Source organism: Pongo pygmaeus, chromosome 16, assembly GCF_028885625.2.
Source record: "Pongo pygmaeus isolate AG05252 chromosome 16, NHGRI_mPonPyg2-v2.0_pri, whole genome shotgun sequence".
NCBI classification, from domain to species: domain Eukaryota; kingdom Metazoa; phylum Chordata; class Mammalia; order Primates; family Hominidae; genus Pongo; species Pongo pygmaeus.
Genome location: NC_072389.2, coordinates 34,630,176 through 34,652,494, shown reverse-complemented (window position 1 = coordinate 34,652,494; position 22,319 = coordinate 34,630,176). Strand labels below are relative to the sequence as shown.

At 49.2% G+C, this 22,319-nt stretch overlaps 1 protein-coding gene and 1 pseudogene across 3 annotated transcripts; one reads left to right on the top strand and one right to left on the bottom strand.

Annotated features, from left to right (window-relative positions):
* Positions 1 to 6,099: 6,099 nt before the first annotated feature.
* LOC129014519 (golgin subfamily A member 6-like protein 26) lies at positions 6,100 to 14,751 on the top strand. Of its 3 annotated transcripts, none has more exons than XM_054451988.2 (10): positions 6,103 to 6,485; positions 8,133 to 8,261; positions 9,057 to 9,086; positions 9,351 to 9,401; positions 9,490 to 9,583; positions 9,678 to 9,784; positions 11,151 to 11,209; positions 11,540 to 11,681; positions 12,328 to 13,545; positions 14,203 to 14,751. In XM_054451988.2, the coding sequence occupies exons 1-10, from the start codon at positions 6,234 to 6,236 to the stop codon at positions 14,263 to 14,265; spliced, it is 2,145 nt and encodes a 714-aa protein (XP_054307963.2). In that variant the 5' UTR covers positions 6,103 to 6,233; the 3' UTR covers positions 14,266 to 14,751. The 3 variants fall into 3 exon arrangements, with proteins under 3 accessions (XP_054307960.2, XP_054307963.2, XP_054307962.2); XM_054451987.2 differs by having other exon boundaries at positions 12,325 to 13,545; XM_054451985.2 differs by lacking the exon at positions 9,057 to 9,086 and having other exon boundaries at positions 6,100 to 6,485; positions 12,325 to 13,545.
* A 3,391-nt stretch (positions 14,752 to 18,142) lies between these two features.
* LOC129014589 (uncharacterized) lies at positions 18,143 to 22,031 on the bottom strand (annotated as a pseudogene).
* Positions 22,032 to 22,319: the final 288 nt, after the last annotated feature.

The following is a 22,319-nucleotide window of genomic DNA, read 5'->3' as shown; positions in this document are numbered from 1 at the left end:
ATAAGCTAGTCTCCTAAACAAGGGAATATGTGTGACATCCATTTGCCAAAGAGAGTTAGGTTCCAATCCTCAAGGATTAACTCCACCTGTAAAAGGTGAAGAACGTACCATTTGGCAAGTTGGGCATCGCTGGAAAGAAGCTTTAGCTTCTTTTGACACTGTCTCAAAAAAAAAAAAAAAAGATTAGGGATACTAAAATGAAAACATTAGTGTTTGGAGAGAAAAAACAAATGGATAAATTGAATCGATATTAGGAAAATAAGAGAATTCTGTAAGATAGCTGAAAAAGCTGGCATTTTATACACTGTAGTCATAATTGTTGTCTTTTAGAAGTTAAGAGATAATAAGAATCTGAGTTTAGAGTCAAAAGGGTCAGGCTCCATCAAATACTAATATCCTAATCAAAGAATTACTTAGCCAGGCACGGTGGCTCACCCCTGTAATCCCAATACTTTGGGAGGCTGAGGCAGGTGGATCAGGAGGTCAGGAGATCAAGACCATCCTGGCTAACATGGTATAACCCCATCTCTGCTGAAAATACAAAAAATTAGCTGGGCGTGGTGGTGGGCGCCTGTAGTCCCAGCTACTCCAGAGGCTGAGGCAGGAGAATGGCATGAACCTGGGAGGCAGAGCTTGCAGTGAGCTGAGATCATGCCACTGCACTCCAGTCTGAGCAACAGAATGAGAGACTCCATCTCAGAAAAAAAAAAAAAGAAGAAGAATTACATAACTTCAGGGTACTCTAATAATCAAAATTGATAGTGGCTTGTGAACAGATAGATCACTTGAATAGAATAGAGCCCAGAAATCAACCAAATGCTTCTGGGGGAGTTTAGTATATTATAAACATAACATTTCAAACCAATGAGGAAAAGAAATCATTTGCAGCTCACCCCAGCATAGGCAGCAGGAATAGGAAGTCATTGGAAGAATAAAAAGATGGTGAGAACAGAACAGAATTGTAGAACAGTACATTTCTTGCTTCCCCACTTTTCAAAGTATTTTTTGCTTGTACACATGTGTAAGTGTAATTTTGTTTTCTAAATGCATACTAATTCTTTTGTCTCTTTCTTAAATGAATGAAAAAAATTACATCTTTAGAAAAAGAGTTGTTAGAAAAAAGCCTTGGCAGTGTCAGGGGGAAGTGACAGCACAGAAGAGACCAGAGAAGAGCCTCCTGGAGGAGACCCTGCACTTTGACCATGCTGTCCGGATGGGTGCGGTGCCCTCTTCTGCAAAGTGTTCACTTCTATGCTTTTTCTATGGTTCCATTTCATAGTAAGATTTGAGGTGATGTTTCTTTTCCCTCAACTTTTTATTTTAAAAACTTGCAAACACAGAAAAGTTGATAAAATCATACAGTGAACATCTGTATGCTATTCAACTGGATTCACCAATTAACGTTTTGTCATATTTGTTTTCTCTCCTCCGTGTATGGAAGATTGTATATGTTCCCTTTTCCCCCCTGAAACATTTCAAAGTAAGTTGCCAGTATCAGAGCATTTCACTGTTAAGTACTTTTGCAGATACCTTCTAAGAACCAGGACATTCTCCTACATAATCACAATACCATTAATCCACCCAAAAAATGTAACATCAATACACTAATGATACCTACTGTATAGATTATAATCAGCTTTCTTGTAGTAATCTGTTTAGAAGGCTTGCATCCTGTCACTCTCCACTGATTAAATTTTGAACTCTAACTTGAAACCGTGCTCATCTCATTGCCTTCTTTCTTATATCCATTAAGTCCAAATGAGCTCTCATTTTATTTCAATGGAAAAGAGAATGGAAAAGAGGGGAAGGTAACTTGGATAAAGTATGAGCACTTACTACCATATGTATTCTAGTTCTGTAGTTTTCAAACTTCAGGGAGCATCTCAAGGATTATTAAAGCACAGATAGCTGTCCCTCTTTCTCACTTTCTGATTCAGGAGGTGTGGGGCTGGCCCAGGAATTTGCATGTCTAACAAGTTCCCATGTGCTGCTGATGCTGAGGGTCTAAGGACTACGATGCGAGAATGAGTGGTTTAGTGGATATCTACCTACTGAATACATGTTGTATTTCCTTTAGCACCTGTGATTACAGAGGAAACATCTTTCAACTGGAAGATGTCATTAAACAGAGGATAAGAGATCAGGTCAGTAAGAATTAAATTTAAATTAATTGAAATGTCACTGAAATGTTTAGAAATAATGTGACAGGCCAGGCACAGTGGCTCATGCCTGTAATCCCAGCATTTTGGGAGGCCAAGGCAGATGGATCACTTGAGGTCAGGAGTTCAAGACAAGCCTGTCCAAGATGGTAAAACTACCTCTCTACTAAAAATAAAAAAATTAGCTGGGCATGGTGGTGCACATCTGTAGTCCCAGCTACTCAGGAGGCTGAGGCAGGGGAATCGCTTGAACTTGGGAGATGGAGGTTGCAGTGAGCTGAGATGTGCCACTGCACTCCAGCCTGGGCAACAGAGCGAGACTCCATCTCAACATAAATAAATAAATCAGTAAAGTAAAAATAAAAAATAAAGGGAAGATGGGACAGCTTTTTGTACTTCACATCCTGAAAATGGGCTGATTTCCCTCAAGAGGCAGCGATTTAAGCTCTCTAGCCTACATGGGATACATACAGGAGAAAAAAGAAGAAAAAGAAAAGAAATATAAATATAAATAAATGAAAATAACACTTCTTACTGATTATAAAAGAAATCACATTTTTTTCTAATAATTTGGATGACAAAATATAAAGAAAAATCTTTAATTTTGCCACTCAAAACATTCCAGTTTGTTGCTTTTTACACTTTTTATGCTTATAAACATTTTAAAAAGTAGAATCATAACATAAGGTCTTTTGTGAATTCCTATATTTTAAGCATGTTTCTATGGCAGAAATATATCTTGGCATCACCATTTTTAATAGTTGGATGTATTTTTTTTTTTTTGACACAGAGTCTAACTGTGTCACCCATGCTGAAGTGCAGTGGTGCCATCTTGGCTCACTGGAAGCTCCTCCTCCCAGGTTCATGCCATTCTCCTGCCTCAGCCTCCTGAGTAGCTGGGACTACAGGTGCCCACCACCATGCCTGGCTAATTTTTTGTCTTTTATTAGTAGAGACGGGGTTTCACCTGTTAGCCAGGATGGTCTCAATCTCCTGACCTCATGATCTGCCCGCCTCAACCTCCCAAAGTGCTGGGATTACAGGCATGAGCCACCACACCCAGCCTGTAGCTGGATGTATGTTAAGTGAATAGTTGCCACCCAAGAGGTGAATTTCCTTGTATATACATTTTAAGGGACTCGAGTAAGGATTTTTGCACTGAATTCATAGAAGTAGAATTCCTAGAGGAAAATAATATAACACTGTTTTAGGATTTTTAAAAGAAATGTTCAAATTATCCTGTAGAAAAATTGGTTCAGTTTATGCTCCCACCAACAGGGAGAGAGCTCCAGGTTCCCCCTTCCATTTGTCATCTTTGCTGGTCTTTAAGCAGAAAATCTCATTGTTTTCATTACATTTCTTTGATTTCTAGTGCTTTTGAATCTTTTTCATTTGCTCATTGGCTATTTTTATTCTTGTGGGAAGTGCCAGCTTCTCCATTGCCCATTTTCTGCTGGAAATCATTCATTTTTTTTTGTAATTTTAAAGATTTCTTTATAGGCTAAGGATACAAACCTTTTATCTGTCAATGAGGTTACAAAGACTTTCTCCCAGTAAGTAAATTGTCATTTCACTTTATTTATTTTTTGCTAGCAAAGCACCAAAATCAAATTTCACTTATTTTTTATCCTGCTGAATGAACACATTTTAACTTAGTGATTTTAGTGGAAACAGGAGCAGGACAGAATGCAATACCTAGATCACACTCTGTCACCCCAACTGGAATACAGTGACATGATCATAGCTACTGCAGCCTCAAACTTCTGGGCTCAAGCGATTTTCCCACCTCAGCCTCCCAAGTAACTCTAGGCCTACAGGTGTGTGCCGCCATGCCCAGCTAATTTTTAAATTGTTTTGTAGAGAAGTGAATTCGCTATGCTGCCCAGGCTGCTCTTGAACTCCTGACTTACCCCACCTTTGCTTGCCAATATGCTGGGAGTAGAGGCATGAACTACTGCTCCAGGCCAAGAGCTTACTTGTGTTTGCTAGTGAGGTTCTTGGTATCTTTTTATATTTGAGGCTTTCGTGCTAGTGCTGAAGTATTACACTCACCATCTGACGTTTACAGGACTTTTGTTTTAATATTGAATAGAGGGAACTGTTTAGTTTTGCACCTTTGCAAGTATACAAAATGTGCCTACCAGGACTTTGATTTATATCCATTGAAAAGCAAGAAGTAACAGTAAAAGTTTGCCTGGCTACAGGCTGTGGAAGAATGGAGAATTCTGGTTTAATTCTATTAACTTGGAAGGATGAAGGTGAAAAAAATTCAAAACTTTAATTTCCTGTTGAATGCAATTTGAAAATATACCCAGTGACTCCACTTTTCTTCTCTAGTAAGTTTGGACATTCAGATCTACATTGTCTTTTATCATAGAATTCCTAGTGCAACTGAGTCTTATATTGTGAAGATCCTTTTCTAAAACTTTAGATGTAAGAGGATAGAAATGATTTTGGATGAGATCAGGCTGGATGAGAACTGATACCTGTAAATATATTTTTTACATGAAATCTCTGATTGCCACATGTTTTCTTATTGAACTCATAAAAATAAAACACACTGGCTGGAAGGTGGAAGTAGGAAGGAGATTTATGTCTTTTAATTGCATGTCATTGTTTCATAACGAGACAGAACATATAGTATCCCTGGCTTTGGACCTATAGAAGGAAACACATTTTTCTACCTGCTATATGGCAGAGGTTCCTGAACACCTGGACGGCTTATTGCAGCATGGATTGCTGGGCCCTACTCCAGAGTTTCCGATTCATCAGGTCTAGGGTGGGGCCTGAGAATTTACATTTATAAGAAGTTCCCAGGTGCTCCTGGTCCAGAGACTATATATTTGAGAACCACTCTTACATACTAACTGTAAATTGTAGAACTCTATAAAAAAGCTTAGTTTGGTCTGAGATAAGAAGCACACAGGTAATGGAGCAAATCATGAAAAAGTCAACCCTTGATCCCAGGTAACAAGCAATACACGGTGACATAACAGAATTCTTGGTTTTCATGATTGCAAGTCATAGCCAAGTATCCAGTGAGAAATTCAGTTTCATTTTCAGGGCTTAGAGGCCAGGTGATTCTAGAAAAATAGGATTTAGTGATTAACCTCATGAGAGTGGGAGTTATTTATGTCTTTTTTCTCTCCCCCATCACTTAGCATTTAGCCTTACTTTAGAAGGGTCCTGTATTTGCTTTAACCTTGTAAAGAACTTTGAGTGCTTATTAAACAGAAAGCTTTGTATGTGTGTGTCTGTGTGTGTGTGTGTGTGTGTGTGTGTACGTATGTATTTAGAGACAGAGTCCCATTCTGTAGCCCAGGCTGAAGTGCAGTGGCATGATTTTGGCTCACTGCAACCTCTGCCTCACAGGTTCAAGGGATTCTCCTACCTCAGCCTCCCAAGTAGCTGGGATTACAGGCACCTGCCACCATGCCCAGCTACTTTTGTATTTTTAGTAGAGACAGGGTTTCATCATGTTGGCCAGTCTGGTCTTGAACTCCTGAATTCAGGCGATCCACCCGCCCCAGCCTCCCAAAGTACTGGGATTACAGGCATGAGCCATCACGCCAGGCTCAAAAGCTTTGTGTTTTTAAAGATATTAGACATGTTTCTTGTTTTTTTTTAAACTTAACACTAACGTAGGAGAATAAGAGAAAGTTTTTCCAAAAAAGAGAAAACATTGTGATTACTTTATCTTATTGGAATGTTGGATACTAAAGTCTGCTTTATCAATCATCAAGCACACTATAAAATTTCCATTTTAATAGGATTTGTACCTCAATTGAGGTAATAAAGTTTTAAAGTGAAAGCCAGCCCCACCCCTCTCCTGGAGTGGGCGGGGACAGCAGTTGCATAGGCAGCTTTCCTTGTGACAACACAGGTCCTTCATGACACGCTGCTGTCTGGCCACGCCTCCTTTTCCTTTCATCTTTCTCATTGGCCAATGGGCTTCAAACATTAAGGCCACGCCCCTATTCTGCATTCTAGTGCAGCCCTGGTTACGCCTCCTCTGGCTCAGTCACACAGCGACGTAGAGGTGACTGGAGGTGTATAGTTGTCCTCACCTGGATCATGCTGATGTGGCCCCAACCCCACCTCCCTACCCATCCCCACCTCCCTACCCATCCCCAACTCCCTACACACCCCCACCTCCCTACCTATCCCCACCTCCCTACACACCCCCACCTCCCTACACACCCCCACCTCCCTACCCACCCCCACCTCCCTACCCACCCCCACCTCCCTACACACCCCCACCTCCCTACCCAACCCACGATGTCCAAAGAAACCAGACAGAACAAATTGGCTGAGGCCAAGGAAAAGGTAAATGCACCAGCACCCCAACCCAAGCTGAGGCCCCCTCTGACAGCCGAACTGCTGCCAGTCTGTGCCACTCCTGAGGCACACCAGGCTGGGCCCCCCCAGTGCCTCTGGGATCCCCACACCAAAATCTTGTCAGTCAGCCCAACCCCCACATGAGTCCTGCCCCTGCCCTGCCCGGCAACCCAGGGTGACTTTGAGCAGGTGACTCCCGGGGCTTCCAACTCCATACTCTGCCCTTACCTCCTGCTACCCCAAACCCGACCTCCCTGGGCTCTTTGGGCTCACATCTCCAAGGACCTGGGTGCCCCAGGACCTGCCCTCACCAGTTGCCACAGGGTGACTTTGGGGACGTGACTCCTGGGGCTCCTTGTTCCTTACTTGGCCCTCACCTCCTGCCGCCCCAAGCCTGACCTCCCGGGGCTCTTTGAGGTCACGTCTCCAAGGACCTGGGTCCCAATTTTGTGACCCCCCTCCCCAGTCTCAAAGTGGCAACTTGGGCATTGTGCGCATATGTCCCTCCCCCCGCCACTCCACCGAGGAGTGGAATGTAGTGATGTCACAGTCCCTCTACAAACTGTCATTACTACCATGAGACCGGCCTTTGGTCTTAGGACCCAGTCCCCTAAGTGTTCTTGCCCACTTCTGTTTCCTCTGGTTGCAGCACAGGTTTCCAGCTGGAAGGGGAATGGGGACTGTGGGACCTAGAAGAGAGAGGTTTCAGGCTGCCTGACTTCCTTATCACAGACGTTGACAGTGTGAAAAGCCTACACCTCCCCCATGAGCTCCACATGTTGACAGTGTCTCTGGGTGGCAATGGGAGAATGGGTTGGGTTTGGTTTTCTCCCAGGCTTCTACTCTCCAGAGAGACTTTAACATTTTTTCTGAGTTCTGCACCTCAGATTTGAATTCTCCATTGTTCTGGGACCAGAGTGCCCCTCAGTCACTGGTTTCTGGAGTGAGATCTGCTTATCTTCTGCGGAACAGATCTTGGGAAACTGGACTTGACAGCTTGAGTCTTCCTCATCTCATCTCAACCTGGGGTACTTTGAGTGCCACAGGATAAATATGGGGCATCTTTCTGAAGCATCAGTTTCCCTTGATTCTATTGAGAGACAAAACATTAATGTACTTAGGGATGAAAGTCACATAGATTTGTAAGAGTATACAAGACTTCTCTCTGAAATGAGGCTTGGGTTGTCCTCTTTCTGATAAATTCCCAGATTTAACAGAAAGGCTGCCTTCTGCCATGAGGATACATTGATGTAAAGGTTTGAGAGGTACTGCTGTACTTCTTAACACTAACAGATGTGTGACGGTGAATAACTCTAAACCACAGAGTGTACAGTTCCTGCCTACTTAGTATTTGCTTTTCTACCAATGCCTCTGGTTTTGGTCCCTGGCAGCTGCTGATTTGTGGCAAAATCCCAGAGCTCAGAGTCAGAAAACTGAGTTTAAGTTCCATTACTGCCTTTTTTTTCAGCCATGGTATCAATCTCTCTCAGTCACCAAGTGATTGTGACAACATTTCCTACAGTTGGTGGCATTAAATCAGATGGTCTATAAGAGTATTTAGTATAAACTGTAAAGCAGGATGTGACTGTAGGAGCTTGTAGTTCTCATGAGTATCACTGCTCTTCCTTTCCACAGTTGACAGACCATCATGCCCAGACCAACCCTAGTGTTGGTGCAGGAGCAAGCGACACCAAAAAGAAGAAAATAAATAATGGCACTAACCCTGAGACAACAACTTCCGGTGGTTGCCACTCACCTGAGGATGTGAGTCTTGGCTGGCCAGGCTCCTGGGGACAGAGGGCCCAAGGGGTGGTGGAGGGTAATTGTTAAGATTGTGGAAGAACTGCCAGGTACTGGTTAAGAATTCTGGGTTTGAATCCTACCTCTCCATCTGCTAGGGATATGATTTAGGGCAAATTGCTTGAGCTCTTTGGGCCTCTCTTTTCACATCTGTAAAACATGAGTGGTATTGTTTTACTTGTATTTGTGAAGTTTAAATGGGATTTGTCATTGTGTTTTTATGTTAATCCCTAGTCCAGGGCCTGCTGTAAACTCTCCTTCTTGGGCTTGCATTTCCTGAGGTAGAGTTAGAGAGTATCAGAGGTTTCTGTTAGCTCTGAGAGCCCGACAGTTAAAGGCCCACTAGAATGGAAACCTCGGGGCCAAGGGCTCCTGTCCACATTTTCTGACCTCTATCCCCGCTGTGAGGAACTGTCCCTGGCCCGTATGTGCTCAACGTTTGCTGAATGAATGCACCTTTCTAAATCACAAGCTGGCAGAAGGGTGGGCTTTTCTCATACTCCATCTCTGAAGGTTTCTGTTACTGTCTTTTCAAGAGAATCATTTCAGACTTTGAGTTCCGTGGCTGTGGGCAAAAACCAACAAAGACCCAAATCCTTCTTCTTTGGGAGTTGAGGAGAGTTTACCAGTTTGTGTTCCCATTGGGTCTGAGAACTGTGCCTTTTAAATCCATTCCTGACCCCTGCCTACCGCTTCCTGGCCTGGGGAATAGAGTTGAGGGGGCCACCCTCAGTCACCTTCCTTTGACTCTCCCCACAGAAACAACAGAACCGAGCTCAGCTGGAAGAAGTAACGCGATTTCTTTGTTTGCTCACGACATGACCGCTGGGTTTGGGGGCACTCAGATATAGAGGCCCCAGTCTCATCTCCCCCACTCCCAGCCTGGGGAAGAAGGCTCACTCCCCTTATTCCACCCCATCCCCACAGGGTCCCTGATAAACTGGTCCCATGGGTGGGCCTGTCCTGGGGCAGTGGTGCCATTCTGGGGGCATGTCTCTTGCTGTGCCATCTCTGCCTCCTCCTAGCAAGAGCTCTGTCTTCCTCTTTCTATAGGAAAAGAAGGCAAACCACCAACATCAGGAAGCTCTAAGGAGGGAGCTAGAGGTGAGTGGAGGGTGTGAAGTTCCCTCCTGTCTTCTGGAGAATGTTTCTTTGCTTCTCTTTCAGCATTTGCTTGTCTTTTCTCCCAAAGGCCCAGGTTCATACCATACGAATCCTTACATGTCAGAAAACCGAGCTTCAGACGGCACTCTATTACAGCCAGCAAGCTGTCAAGCAGTTGGAAGGTGGGAATCTGGCACCCCATCATCCTTCAACCTGGCACTTTTACAGGCCTTTAGGGGAGTCCCTTGGGCCACATCTGAATGTCTCTCATTCCAGGAGAGGCCAGGGATCTGATCGGCCGCCTGCATGATTCATGGAAGTTTGCAGGAGAGTTAGAGGAGGCTCTCTCTGCCGTCACTACACAGAAGAAGAAGGCAGATAAGGTGAGTCCAACCACTGCCCCGTCCCCTGGGAGCCCAGCTTCGCAGATGGAGGAGTGAGCCTAAAGTTCCCTTCTGTAGGATGGAGTGTCCTGCCCAGAAGGCAGCATTGCCATTTCTTGCTGCTTTTGTGTGTGGTTGTTAGAGGCAGACTGGGGCTGAGTCGCCTGCTGGGGGTGAGTTGGGAAGCACTGTGGGGAGCGAGCACTGGACATAGAGCTCAGAGGCCAAGTGCCCGCCCTGCCCATCCTTGGCTGTGGCCTTGGCCAAGTCCTAAGTGGCGGTTAGGGTACTTGTACCATAAAGGTACAGAAGAGTATCTTGAGTATGTTATTATTTGTGTGGAGAGAGGGAGCAGGTATATATGTGTGTGTGTGTACGTATTATGGTAATATACATAAAACATGTTGTAAGGATTCATAAAAAAAACTCAGGATAGAGGCACAGTGTGGGGGGGGGAGATATTTCCCTTCTGGACTTTCTGAGTTTTGGACTATGCAAACGTGTCATCCTTTCAAAAATCCACCAAAGGATTAATTTCCTCCTTCTTAACTGTGCCCCTACCTCCAGCGAAAGAATGGGCTTAGAGAATCAGATATACCTGGGTGTTGAAATCCCAGCTCTAAGGATCTTAGGCAGCACTTAACCTTTAATGCCACATGTTTTTCATCTACACAATAGAGATAATAATGGTAACCATCTCCTGTGGAGGTTGTGAGGATTAAATGGGATTATTAGCATCGTGCCTGGTGAAGCACTCAATAAAGGTTCCAACAGTGGTAGTAATAAGAGTAATAACAATAGCAATATTATCTGAGCTCTCTGGGCCCCTGTTAGCCAGCCCTAAATTCAATCTCTTTCCCTGTCCCTTCCACCTTCACTGAGTTCTTTGAAAAACAAATGAGGGCCGGGTGCTCTCGCTCATGCCTGTAATGCCAGCACTTTGGGAGGCCGAGGTGGGCAGGTCACCTGAGGTCAGGAGTTCAAGACTAGACTGACCAACATGAAGAAACCCCATCTCTACTAAAAGTACAAAATTAGCCGGGTGTGGTGGCACATGCCTGTAATCCCAGCTACTCGGGAAGCTGAGGCAGGAGAATCGCTTGAACCCAGGAGGTGGAGGTTGTGGTGAGCCGAGATTACGCCATTGCACTCCAGTCAGGGCAACAAGAATGAAACTCTGCCAAAACAAACAAACAAACAAAGAAAAACAAATGAGAACATGGGCTTGGAAATGCCTTGAGAACATGTCAGGTGTGATTGAGAGTGAGGAAGTGTTACTGTGGAGTAGTCACAGTGCCTGTTGTTCCTGGTCGTCCAGCTACTCCTCTGCCTGCTCTGTCCTGACTTAACCTTTCTCTATTTGCAGTACATCGAGGAGTTAACAAAGGAGAGGGACACCCTGAGTCTGGAACTGTACAGGAACACGTAGGATGGGGGAAGGTGGAATGGGAGGTCTGAGGGCCCTTAGCGTGGGTGGTGTGCTGGGAGGTGGGGGGTACAGGTGAGCATGGGGAGAGGCTCCTACAGGTTTTCATGTGTGCACAGGGAAGCTCTAGTTCCGGCTGTGTCACTGACTCATGGGGTAGCCTCAGGCAACTCATGTCTTCTCTCTGGCCTGCCACCTGTGACCTTTAATTCCTGGGGTCCCTTCCAATGCCACAGTTCTGTGGTTGTGGGCTGAAAGTAGAGGGTTGATCACCAAAGCGGTCCTTTCTGTTCTTCGTTCATTCCTTTCTCTACTGCCTCTGGCCATAGCATAACCGATGAGGAGCTGAAGGAGAAAAATGCCGAACTACAAGAAAAACTTCGACTTGTAGAATCTGAAAAGTCTGAGATCCAGCTCAATGTAAAGGAGCTAAAAAGGAAGCTGGAGAGGGCCAAGCTCCTGTTGCCACAGGTGAGCAGCTGCAGCCCCGGGGGTTGTGGGAGCCCCACCCAGCTGGGACCATGGTCTAGGGATCATGCAGGGTATGGGGAGGCTCCAGCCAAGAGCTGGAAAATTTGGGTCCCTGTTCTGGTCCCACCATAGAATCCTCTAGAGTGTGCTAAAAATGTACAAATTGGGGCCCTGCCTGGGGAATCAGAATCTCAGAGTTAGTGCTTAAAATATTTTTTTAAAGGATCCTGGATGAAAACCATTATTTTATAGATTACATTTATTTATTTATTTATTTATTTATTTTGAGTTGGAGTCTCGCTCTTTCACCCAGGCCAGAGTGCAGTGGCACAATCTTGGCTCACTGCAAGCTCCGCCCCCCGGGTTCACGCCATTCTCCAGCCTCAGCCTCCCAAGTAGCTGGGACTACAGGCGCCCACCACCACACCCGGCTAATTTTTTGTATTTTTAGTAGAGATGGAGTCTCACCGTGTTAACCAGGATGGTCTCCATTTCCTGACCTCGTGATCCGCCCGCCTCAGCCTCCCAAAGTGCTGGGATTACAGGCATGAGCCACCGTGCCTGGCCTATAGATTACATTTATATGGCTAGCTCATGAGTCTGTTTCCTTCTGAGATTCAAACCAACACTTTCACTATTCCAGCAGCAGCTGCATGCAGAAGCTGACCACCTGGGTAAGGAGCTGCAGAGTGTGTCAGCAAAGCTCCAAGCCCAGGTGGAAGAGAACGAGTTGTGGAACCACCTGAACCAGCAACAGGAGGAGAAGATGTGGAGGCAGGAGGAGAAGATACGGGAGCGGGAGGAGAAGATAAGGGAGCGGGAGGAGAAGATATGGGAGTGGGAGAAGAAGATACAGGAGCAGGAGAAGAAGATATGGGAGCAGGAGGAGAAGATGCGGAGGCAGGAGGAGATGATGCGAGAGAAGGAGGAGAAGATACGGGAGCTGGAGGAGAAGATACATGAGCAGGAGAAGATACGGGAGGAGGAGGAGAAGAGGCAGGAGCAGGAGAAGATACACGAGCAGGAGAAGAGGAAGGAGCAGGAGGAGAAGATGCGGAGGCAGGAGGAGATAATGCGAGAGAAGGAGGAGAAGATACGGGAGCTGGAGGAGAAGATACACGAGCAGGAGAAGAGGAAGGAGCAGGAGGAGAAGATGCGGAGGCAGGAGGAGATAATGCGAGAGAAGGAGGAGAAGATACGGGAGCTGGAGGAGAAGATACACGAGCAGGAGAAGATACAGGAGGAGGAGGAGAAGAGGCAGGAGCAGGAGAAGATACGCGAGCAGGAGAAGAGGCAGGAGCAGGAGCAGAAGATGTGGAGGCAGGAGGAGAAGATACACAAGCAGGAGGAGAAGATATGGGAGCAGGAGGAGAAGATGTGGAGGCAGGAGGAGAAGATGCATGAGCAGGAGAAGATACGGGAGGAGGAAAAGAGGCAGGAGCAGGAGGAGAAGATGAGGCAGGAGGAGAAGATACGGGAGCAGCAGGAGAAGGTGTGGAGGCAGGAGAAGAAGATACAGGAGCAGGAGGAAAAGAGGCGGGAGCAGGAGGAGAAGATGCGGAGGCAGGAGGAGAAGATGTGGAAGCAGGAGGAGAAGATAAGAGAGCAGGAGGAGAAGATAAGGGAGCAGGAGGAGAAGATGTGGAGGCAGGAGGAGAAGGTGCGGAAGCAGAAAGATATGATGCGGGAGCAGGAGGAGAAGATACGTGAGCAGGAGGAGATGATGCAGGAACAGGAAGAGAAGATGGGGGAGCAGGAAGAGAAAATGCAGGAACAGGAGGAGAAGATGCGGAGGCAGGAGAAGAAGATGTGGGAGCAGGAAGTGAGGCTGCGGCACCAGGAGGAGAAGATGCAGGAACTGGAGGTGAGGCTGCAGGAGCTGGAGGAGAGGCTGGGAGAGCTGGGGAGGAAGGCCGAGCTCTGGGGGGAGCAGACGAAGGTGCGTGGAAACCCTGGAGATCATACAGAACGACCTCACCACAACTTAGCAGATGGTGGTTGGCTCCCTCTGCTTTTCCACCAGCCTGTGGCCTACAGTTTAAATGGTGGGAAGAAGGGTGTGAGAGTTGAGGCTGCAGAGGGAGGCATGGGCCCCTAGGCAAGGGAGGCAGTCATTTAGGCCTGGAGGAAGGGGCCAGGGCAAGGGGCCTGGGCAGGCGACAGAGCCCCACAGTGCCCTCGCCACCCTATTTATGGGTCCAGAATCTGGAAGCCAGCCACTACCTACACTGATGCCTATCCTGCAGGTGGAGCTGAAGAGCCAAGAGGCTCAGAGTCTGCAGCAGCAGCGAGACAATTACCTGGGTCACCTGCAGCAGTACGTGGCCACCTATCCGCAGCTGGCCTCTGAGAAGGAGGCACTGCCCAGCTGCAACATCAGGAAGCTCAGGGCGAAGCGGTGGCCGAGATGGCCCACCAATAGTTGCAGGAGACCCGGTTGAGGGAGGTGATGAGGGCAGGGCCTCAAGCAGGATGACCTGGCAACCTCCGTAACTTCTCACTCTCTTTCCTGGCCCCTTAGGAGCACCTGGAAGCTGCCATCTACCGAGCAGATGACAAGAACGCAAAAACAATAAACATGTAAAAGCCAGCAGCAAGGCCTGGAGAAGAGTAAGCCGCCACGTGACTGTTTAGAAGAGAGTCTGAGCACAAACCTGAAAAAAAACATTTATTTATTTTAAATTGTGGCAAAATACTGGCCAGGCGCGGTGGCTCACGCCTGTAATCCCAGCAACTTGGGAGACCGATGTGAATGGATGACCTGAGGTCAGGAGTTCAAGACCAGCCTGGCCAATACAAAAATTAGCCGGGCATGGTGGCGCGTGCCTGTAATCCCAGCTACTTGGGAGGCTGAGGCAGGAGAATCGCTTGAACCTGGGAGGCAGAGGTTGCAGTGAGCTGAGATCGTGCCACTGCACTCAAGCCTGGGTGACAGAGCGAGACTCCGTCTCAAAAAAAAAAAAAAGTTTCTTCCTTACATGTATGTTTCTATTGTGTTTTTTCTTGGTCTTTCTCGTTTAGTCTTGTGTTGTCTTATGGCATTCCTAATAAACTTTGTTCTGCCTCCAGAGATTATTGACTTTGACTTTATGGCACACAACTGGAGTAAGGGCAGATCGCCTTCATCTAGTTTGGGACTAAGCTGGTTCAAAGCAAGTTTTAGGTTTTGTGACGGCTGGTCTATGTTTTATTCATTTGGACTCCTAGGGGTGGCCCTTCCAGGGTCCCCACCGAGGTCCCATCTCCTTCCTGGGACCCAAATTCTCATTAGATCATTTCAGCCCTGTGAGAGTGCCAAACATTCAGGTAGGCTCTCCAGCCCCTTAAGTACTACTTCATACTCAGTTTCTTAGCCTCTTAGCCCTCTACTGTTGACCAATCACCAAATGTGGGAAAAGCACCACAGACTGTCAGGGTCACCTCCTAGGCCTGTTCACTCAAGTTCTGGCTGAGGTCTTCAGTTACCTTCCAACAACTGTTTTTGATTGGGGGCAGGGCACACTTTTGTCCAGTTTTTCTAACTGCTCTTGTGGGGAGGCGAATCTGTAACAAGCTCCTCTGCCTTTAGTGAAAGTTGAAAACCTTCATCTGTCCTTTTTTTGTTGTTTTTGAGATAGAGTCTCACTCTGTTGCCCAGGCGCTAGTGCAGTGGCACGATCTCTGCTCACTGTAACTTCTGCCTCCTGGGTTCAAGCAATTCTCCTGCCTCAGCTTCCTGAGTAGCTGAGATTACAGGCGTGTGCCACCATGCCTGGCTAATTTTTTTGTATACCTTTAATAGAGACAGGATTTCACCATGTTTTCCAGGCTGGTGTGTCGAGCTCCTGACTCAGGTGATCTACCTGCCTCAGCCTCCCAAAGTGCTGGGATTACAAGTGTGAGCCACTGCATCCAGCCCGTCTGTCTTTTAAAAAAATGTTTTTAATTGGAGGTATAATTTATATTCAGTGAAATGCACAGATCTGGTTTACATTTTGATGAGTTTTAACTCATTTAACATTACCCATGGAACCTACCTCCTTTGAAGATACAGAGTATTTCTATCATCCAGAAAGTGTTCCTGTGCTTTCATCCTGTCCGGCACTCCCCCAGCAGCTGACGAACATGCTGAGGACATTGGTACTGGATTCTGGCCGCCCCAAAAGAGCCGCTTTGACAAGGCTTACTCAGCACTAAATCCCTGCCTGCTCTTTCAAAATTTCCATCTTTAAACTGGTTGTACCTATAACCCTCCCTCATCAACTCAATAGATAAACAAACCCTGAAAAATAAACACCCCTTCCTGGCCCAGCAGCCCACAGCCTAATATTGACTGTATTACCAGGCTTTCAGAAATGTAACTCACCTGCCGGTTCACCCTCACTAGGGCAGCAGCTGCACAGGAGCAGCTGGGCTCACCCATTAAGCAAGAAGCCAATAGCTGGACAGTGACACTCAGACCCCAGCCTGGGCCAGCCTGGCTGAAAGCCCCCTTCTTTCCGTCCCACTGTGGAGAGAGGGGGCGGAGCATACACAACTCTACTGCCCTCCGCATCCTTCAGCTGTGCTTCCTCCTGGGAGAGGGAGCCGCTCATTAATTTGGCCAAAGCCTTCTTGAGGGCTGTAGGTTTCACAGGCTGGGTGTGTGGGGCCCACCACGCTAGAGAGAGAGGCTGGTGTGTCAGAAGGCAGCCACCTGGCCAGAGGAGGGTCAACCACCTTGGTGACCTCCTTCCCCCGGCTGGACACAGCGTCCTGCACTCTCTACATGTGACTGTTCCCCTCAGAGCTGCTTCCAGGGGAGGGGTTCTAACCCTGTGGGTGGGGACATTGTGTCACTTTACAGTGGGCCATGGCTCCCTCTGACATCTCCAACTCAGAGGCAGTAGAGAGAAGATGAGAAATTCCCTGGCCCCTCCTCCCTCAGCGCCCCCACCTCTGCACACGTCCACATATGGATACCCTGACAATGGGCCCTGGGAGTGCCGCCATCTGCCCCTCCTTTCCATGCCTGCAGCAGCCATGCCCACTCTCCAGACCCTCACCCACCTGGCTCAGTAGACACTGCACCGCCTGTGGTCCTGCGCCTACACCTGGGCCTCTGTACCCGTCAGTTCCCCCAGTCTGGTTCTTATTTTCCCCAACAAGTAGGGAGCCTGTAAGGTCACCTGTTGAGCAAGCTGGGGGAGAGAGTAGGGTGGGGTGGGAGGATGAGGAGGAGAAGCTCATGGTCATGCTGGAGACTCAGCTGAGCAGAGTCTCTGCAGGCCCATTGGCTGCCTAGCCAGTGGTGATCCCGCTCCCACCCTCATTTCTTCTTTGTTAACAAAACCATGACCTCATTAAATATTGGACACCTATAAACCTCATGGACCCTCCTCCAGCCTCCCCACCGTGTACTGGTGAGTCTAAGTCAACTCTAGTCATTTCATTCCTCTGGACATTGACTGCTTGGGGCTTGCGCATGAGATGCCTCTTTGCCTGAGCCTGAGCCACAGGTACCCTCTGCACCTACCACGCTGATGCACTGGGCCAGGGAGAGCTCCGTCTCGATGGAGATGAGCTGTGAGGAGGTGGCGGCTGGGCGGATCAGGTTGTTGTAACGGGTTTTGTTCAGAAGGTCGTCCATCAGTTTCTGCTCGGCATGGGCCACGCGGCAGTCCCCTGGGTAACCACACAGACATGCTGGGACCTTGTGCAGCTGTCCCCCACTGCAGCTGACAGCTATGAAGCAGGAGCTGAGAGGGCCAGGGAGCACAGACACCCTGAGAGCTGGCTGAAGCAGTGAAGGCGCTGGCGGGCCTTTCTTTCCCTGGGGACTTCAAATGACATTAATGACAGAGCTCAGCTACCTCCTCCCCATGCCATACCTCCTCCTCCTCCCCCTCCCTCGATCAATGAACAGCATCCCACGCTCTACACATCTGATACAAAACTGGGTGTCTCTTCCTGACTCCTCCCTTGGTTCATCCAAGTAGCCCCCAAGTCCTGTCTGTCCTCCCATCTCCACGGCTACAGCCATGCCCCTGCCTCCCCTGCCCTGCCCACCTTCTATTCTCTCCACCTGCACTCTGCCCCTGCCATCCATGTGCCATACAGTGGCAGACTGGTCTTTCTACAGCAAACTGGACTAGGGCCCTTCCCCGCCCACAGCTCCCAGAGCTGGAGGTGGAGTTGAAGCTCATGTTCTGGCTTGGCATTCAGAGCTCTTTCCCCCTCGGCACTGGCTTATCCAGAGTGCTCACAGTGCAGGGCAGGAGCCCCATGACTCAAATGTGGGTTTGGTGCAGAACTGGGTCTGAGGTGGTGCTTTCCCTATGAAGAGACAGGGCCAACATGGGGGGATTTTCTGGGTTCAGAGTTAGACCTACAGAGTGCAAGGTTTCTCTGAGGCACCAAATGGAGGGGTCGAGCTAGCAGCTGGCTCCTGGTCTGGAGCTTCAAGGAGGGGTCTCAGCTCAGAGCCACATTCAATAGCCAGCTTACATGCAGCCTCCCGCAGGGAGCCCCTGGAGCTTCCACAGCCTCAGATCTGCCCCTCTGCATACCCCAGATCTCTTGCCAAGGGGTGTTTGGGTCTTCATGTCATCTCCCTCCCATGTCTGGGAGTAAAGTTGAGGTGCGGGGACTTGCGCTTGTGTACTCTGGTGTCTTAGGGGAGAGTGTGTCAAGTAGAGTGGAGGCGGCTTGGAAAGAGGGAGACTCAGAGGAGAGTGAAGGACACGTGACCAGGCGAGCCTGGGAGCAGGAAAAGAGAGTGAGCAGAGGAAACCGCTGGGTCAGGGGAGCGGATGGGAGGATCAGGGAATGAGGGGGGCTGGAGACATGGGGGTGGGGACGCTGGTGAGGGGCTGCCTGGCTGGCCAGGCTCAGGAGTCAGTTACATCCTCCCACAAGGGCCAGCTCACCTGGTCGTCCCAAAGCCCTCCCTCTGTGGGTGGGACCAGAGGGCCAAGAGCACAGATAACCCAGTTGAGCAGGACTGAGGCGGACTCAGGTGGGTGCTGGGCTGGACTCCTGGCTGTGGGGAGCAGCCGCCCCCCTGCCTACTGCATCCACTTTCCAACTTGCTGCCTATCTGAGCAGATGCAATATTGGGCACCTTGTGAAACATGCTCCTGGTGCACCTGCTGCCTGCTGCCCCTCCTGCAGAGTGCCCGGGCTCTCCAGAGGGGATTCCTGTAGAGGCTTGGCCTAGATTCTGAGTCCTGCCTCTCATACCCGGGGCTGCTACCCCAGAGGCCAGCTGCTTGAGTACCCTGGAAGCTAGTCTGTAGCCCCAGGCTACAGCTGGGTCCATCCCACAGCCCTTCTTTAGTGTATCTATTTGGACTGACTGCTCAGTTCATAGAGAGGGGTGTGTCTTGCCCCAGCCCATCTGGCATGTCTAAGGCAGCTGTGGGGTCAGAATCTGCAGCTCCCAGCCCCCAGCCCTGCAGCAGTAGGAGAGGCTGGACCCCACATCTCTGAAGTCCCACTGGGCTGGTGCGAGCGGGCTCCCGAATCCAGAACTGCTCTGCAGGCTGTGGGGCTCATGCACCAGCTTTGAACCCACCTGTTGTGCTCAGGTTGCTCACCTTTGGGCATGTCCTGACTCTCAGGCATTCGGCTGAGCCTGAGGGCCTCTCCCTCATCTTGACCATCAGCTACAGGCTCTGACTTAGAGGTTCCCAGAACCTTAGACCATTTGGCCAGCCCATTTCTCACCTGAGGAAACTGAGACCAGAGAGGGAAAGCAACTTTCTCAAGGACCCCCAGCAATTCAGAGGCAGAACCAGGTCTAGGGGCCTCTTCTCGATAGATTTTCTCCCTGTCCCCTGAGCCTTCTTTAGTGCCTCATTAACTTCCCTGTAAGGAAACTGCCCCCCTGAGGCTGGAAATTGTACTGTCCAGAGTGGTGTGTGCCAGTGACTGTGCCTGTGTTTGTACTTGTGTGTATGGGGGTGGGGATGAGGGGGGAAACAAATGGCAGGGATTCTGGGGGCTGGATGCACTCCACCTCACCCCAAAAAGGGGCGCAGGAGAGCCTAGCCAAGCACAGCACATGCTTTGACTTTCCAATCTGCTGAATGCCTGTGAGGCCGGCTGGGCCCAGAAGACAAGGGACAGGCCTTTCCCCATAGATGGCAGGGGGGGCCCAAGATGGGTGGAAGCTTCTACCACAACGTTGGGGGTCACATCCCAGCCCATAGGCTGACACTTAAGCAGAAAAAGCCACCTCTAGGAGTCAGTCATGATCTAGTGATTCTGATAAGGGGCCCCACCAGCCTCTGTCCAGGGTCTTGTCTGGGAAAAACTGCTCCCTGGCAGAAAGAGGCTAATAATTTGAGAGGAAGCCATAGCTGAAATCCTAAACTGTGTGTGTGTGTGTGTCCAGTTTGGAAAAGCGTATCTGACCTAAACATTTATATTGAAAAAATGGAAAGATATTCCCCTTGTTTTGGAATACAAACTACAGAAAGCAACACTTAACAGAATCTCATCGGAAACGTCAGATTCTGCATCTGGAAAGGCACAGTGATTTTCAACTGCGGTGTGTGTCCTTAACTGAGGAAGGGAAGGCGAGATTTATATTTAGTAAAAGGCAGCTATGAATTTACCTGTTATAAAGAGCTTGCTATATACTATTAGTGCTTTCCAATCATGTCAGAATCAGCCAGATGTCTGTGGAAATGCAAATTCCCAGGCTTCATTCCCAGAGATTCTGGTCCTGTGAGCCTAGGGTGGGGCCCAGAAATCTCTATGGGGTGGTGCAGGCTGCCCCAGGACCACACCAAGAAACACTGCAACTGGCCCCCACACATCCCAGTCCACAAATATGCAGGCAGGCATCTTATCTCCACAGAACAGATAGGGAAACTGAGGTCCAGAGTGGGGAAAGAAACGTCATGGGGCCACCCAGCAAGTAGTAGCAGAGCCACGATACACCCACTGTCTGCAGACACCATCTCTGATGACAGCTCCACCTCCCCACGGGAACCTTGCCTACCCCCACCCCTACCTCCTGCTGCCCGTATGGTGGGTCTCTGTCCAAGGAAGATGTATCCTAGGTCCTCTAGGCTGACTGGGGCTCAGAGGAAACCTTGGCCCAGAGTGTAGGAGCTAGAGGGGTCCTTGGAATTCGAGGCCCAAAGACGGCAGTCCTCACATTTGAACTCTGTCTGGAGAAGGGCTGGGTCTCCTTCCTGAGTGGTACGTTTCACTTCACCAGCCTGGCCCTCAGTCAAGCTGGCTGTCCAGGTCCGCCACACAGGGTGGGTGACCAGAGGCGGTGGTGCCATAAAACACATTTCCTGGGAGATCCACCCCCAAAGCTCAAAACATTCCAGGGCTGGTGAGTTGGGCAAGCCCCCTTCCCTCTCAGCCCAGTTTCCCCATCTCTACAACAGCTGTGCTGGTGGAGACTTCTCCCTGAGACTGAGCCGCAGATTTTCTCCTGGGTGCCTACACCACCCAGGGTGCCAGCTCCTCTGTGCCCACTCTTCAAGAAAGTCAGCTCTCAGGTAAGGAAGGTGCCTTGGCTCTATCAGGAGCAGGAGCCGGTGCACCCCCAGCCTCCCAGACCAGTGGGGATGGCCGGGGCTGCCTAAAAAGCTGCTGCCCAGCACAGAGACACCCGCCTGGGAGGGTGGCCCTGGCCCTCGCAGTGGCTCTGAGAAGAGGCGACCCCCACTCCAAAACTGGCAGAGCCACCCACACCTTCCCTCAGCCCAAAGAGGCTTTTAGGAAAATGAATCATCTCAGGTTCAAACCCATGGGGTTGCTGAAAGACAAGAAAGTGTGGGGCGAGCTGGCGCGAGGGAGCGCTGCTCCGTGCAGACTTTGCAGGGAGGGCACTTAGGAAAAGGGACTGGAGTCTGGGAGGGTGACTAGCTCAGGGTTAAAGGGAGGGGATGGAGCTGGAGTGAGCTGGCCTTGTCCTCCCCCTTGGGCCTTCCAGCCTGGGCTCAGGTGATTCAAAGGAGCGAGCACCTCCCTCTCCCGGCCAGGGAGTTCTTGCCACATTCTTCAATCAGTACCATTGCCTTGGGGGCTGAGTGACAGCACCCACCTCCAGACCTGGCTGGAACTGCTGTCTCAATTCTAGATCCAAAAGAACCTCTGGCAGCTTCTCCATCTCCCTCTCAGTCCAGCCTCACCTCTTCGCCCGTGGAGGAGCTCCAACAGCAAATCTCGCAACTGGAGGAACAAGGCAGGAAGGGCAGGGTCTGAAGAAGGAACCACGTTCAAAACGCAGCTCTGCCACCTTCTCTCCAGGACTCTCAGGCTTGCTGTCCTATTGCGCCCTCGACATCCTTTTGCTATAATCTGGCATGTTGACGTATAGTCTTTAAAAGCAACAACACTGTTGACGTGGAGCAGACTTCCCATTTGGGATGGTCTGGAGAAGTCAGGTTTGAGGGCATCCTCTCTTCTGCAAACTGCAGCAGTAATACATGAGATATACAAAGTAAATAAAGGCCGCACGTGGTGGTCATGCCTGTAATCCTGTAATCCCAGCACTCTGGGAGGCTGAGGTAGGAGGATCACTTGAAGCCAGGAGTTCGAGACCAGCCTGGCCAATATGGCAACACCCTGTCTCTACTAAAAATATAAAAATTAGCTGGGCATAGTGGTGCACACCTGTAGTCCCAGCTACTCAGGAGGCTGAGGCAGGAG

Bases quoted from the DNA above. Each gene is read 5' to 3' on its own strand.
- LOC129014519 (XM_054451987.2), top strand. From the start codon at position 6,234: ATGCTGATGTGGCCCCAACCCCACCTCCCTACCCATCCCCACCTCCCT. The intron at 9,087-9,350 runs GTAACGCGATTT...CTCTTTCTATAG, and splicing joins ACCGAGCTCAGCTGGAAGAA to GAAAAGAAGGCAAACCACCA. The intron at 9,584-9,677 runs GTGGGAATCTGG...CTCTCATTCCAG, and splicing joins AGCTGTCAAGCAGTTGGAAG to GAGAGGCCAGGGATCTGATC.